General features: G+C 64.3%; 1 protein-coding gene across 1 annotated transcript in view; it reads left to right on the top strand.

Moving 5' to 3' along the window:
• LOC112957870 (collagen alpha-3(V) chain-like) overlaps nucleotides 1–2,365 on the top strand; it is a 14,591-nt gene that overhangs the window by 4,992 nt on the left and 7,234 nt on the right. The window contains exons 14-18 of the mRNA XM_026051630.1: nucleotides 461–568; nucleotides 646–699; nucleotides 1,468–1,521; nucleotides 1,594–1,647; nucleotides 1,752–1,805. Of these exons, the coding sequence (XP_025907415.1) occupies nucleotides 461–568; nucleotides 646–699; nucleotides 1,468–1,521; nucleotides 1,594–1,647; nucleotides 1,752–1,805 (324 nt within the window). The remainder of the gene's footprint in view (nucleotides 1–460; nucleotides 569–645; nucleotides 700–1,467; nucleotides 1,522–1,593; nucleotides 1,648–1,751; nucleotides 1,806–2,365) is intronic.

The following is a 2,365-nucleotide window of genomic DNA, read 5'->3' as shown; positions in this document are numbered from 1 at the left end:
GATGCAGGATCCGGGTGCAGGATCCAGATGCAGGATCCAGATGCAGGATCCGGGTGCAGGATCCAGATGCAGGATCCGGGTGCAGGATCCGAATACAGGATCCAGATGCATGATCCAGATGCAGGATCCAGATACAGGATCCGGATGCAGGATCCAGATGCAGGATCCAGATGCAGGATCCGGATGCAGGATCCAGATGCATGATCCAGATGCATGATCCAGATGCAGGATCCGGGTGCAGGATCTAGATGCAGGATCCGGATGCAGGATCCGGGTGCAGGATCCGGGTGCAGGATCCGGATGCACAATCCGGGTGCAGGATCCAGATGCATGATCCAGATGCAGGATCCAGATGCAGGATCCGGATGCAGGATCCGGATGCACAATCCGGGTGCAGGATCCAGAGGCAGCCCCAGCCCTTCCCGTGCCGGGGGGGCCGGCGCTGATCCCCCCCTTGCAGGGCGCGGATGGGGAGCCCGGGCGCCGCGGGCAGCAGGGAATGTTCGGACCCAAAGGAGACGAGGGCTGGAGGGGCCCCCCCGGCCCCGGCGGCCCCCCCGGGCGCCAGGTGAGCGGGGGGGATGCGGGATGCGATGGGGGGGTCAGGGGGGGGGGCTGTGCTGTATCCAACCCTGTGCTCCGCAGGGAATGCCGGGGCCGCCGGGAGAGAAGGGGGAGAACGGAGACGTCGGCCCCATGGTAACGACCCCCCGACTGCCACCTCCCTCCCAGCGCGGCGCATCCCGGGCTCCCGGATCCCCATGGATCCCCACGGATCCCCAGATCCCTCCATCCCCCCCCAGATCTCTCCATGCCCCTCAGATCCCCATAGATCCCCCAGATCCCTCCATTCCCCTCAGATCCTTCCATCCCCTCCAGATCCCCATGGATCCCCAGATCCCTCCATGTCCCAGATCCCCACCAATTCCCAGATTCCTCCATCCCCCCCAGATCCCTCCATGTCCCTCAGATCCCTCCATGCCCCAGATCCCTGAATCCCCCTGATCCCTATGGATCTCCAGATCCCTCCATCCCCCCCAGATCCCTCCATTCCCATCAGACCCCTCCATCCCCTCCAGATCCCTCCATTCCCCTCAGATCCCCCCATCCCCCTGATCCCCATGGATCCCCAGATCCCTCCATACCCCCAGATCCCTCCATTCCCATCAGATCCCTCCATCCCCTCCAGATCCCTCCATGCCCCAGATCCCTGCATCCCCCCGATCCCCATGGATCCCCAGATCCCTCCATCCCCCCCAGATCCCTCCATTCCCAATAGATCCCTCCATCCCCCAGGTCCTTCCATTGTCCAATATCCTTCCATCCCCCCCAGAACCCTCCATTCCCCCCAAATCCCTCCATTCCCTGGATCCCCTGGACCCGCCTGGTCCTCCAGCCCCGGCTCTTTCTCCCGGGGGGGTTCAATGTGACCCTGGGGGGGTCCTGATCCGCTCGGCATTCCCACAGGGCCCGCCCGGAGCGCCGGGACCGCGCGGGCTGCTCGGAGCCAGCGGAGCAGAGGTGGGTCCGGCCGCCGTGGGGCGCGGACTCTGGGATGGGCAGGGGGGGGTCACCGCATCCCGGCATCCGCAGGGTCCCCAGGGAATGCCGGGCGGCGTGGGACAGCCGGGCGCTGTGGGAGAGAAGGTAAATCCATGGCTGGAGCATCCGGAGCGTTTGGAGCATCCGGAGCATCYGGAGTGGCGCCGGAGCCCGGCTGGCGGCTCCTGCTCCGCTTTGCTCCCGCGCAGGGCGAGCCGGGTGAAGCGGGAGATCCCGGAGCCCCGGGAGAGCCCGGACCATCCGTGAGTACCGCGGGGATGGGAGAGCCGTGGGGAGCAGCCGGAATGCCGGGAAGGGGAAGGGGGGGCTCGGTGGAGAGGGAGCAGGATCTGCTCCCCGGATCCGCTATCCGGACCCTCTATCTGGACCCCYATCCAGATTCCCATCCGAACCCCCTATCTGGACCCATCCTATCTGCATCCCTGCATTTGGACCCCTATCCGGATCCCCCCATCCAGACATTCCTTATCCAGCTCCTTGTATCTGGATCCCTATCTGGACCCCCCATCCGGACCCCCCTTATCCGAATCCCTGTATCTAGACCCCTGTTCAGATCCCCCATCCAGATCTCTCTTATCCGAATCCCTGTATCTGGATCCCTACCCGGATCCCCTCATCCAGACCCCCCTTATCTGGATCCCTGTATCTGGATCCCTATCCAGATCCCCTCATCCAGACCCCCCTTATCCAGGTCCCTATATCTGGCTCCCTATCCGGATCCCCCCACCTGGACCCCCCTTATCCGGATCCCTGTATCTGGATCCCTATCTAGACCTCCCCTATCCAGACCCCCCTTATCCAG

This window comes from Nothoprocta perdicaria, unplaced genomic scaffold (genome assembly GCF_003342845.1).
Source record: "Nothoprocta perdicaria isolate Ctin4 unplaced genomic scaffold, notPer1 scaffold_771, whole genome shotgun sequence".
NCBI classification, from domain to species: domain Eukaryota; kingdom Metazoa; phylum Chordata; class Aves; order Tinamiformes; family Tinamidae; genus Nothoprocta; species Nothoprocta perdicaria.
The sequence above is the reverse complement of the archived record's forward strand: the minus strand, read 5'-3'. Positions and strand labels throughout refer to the sequence as shown.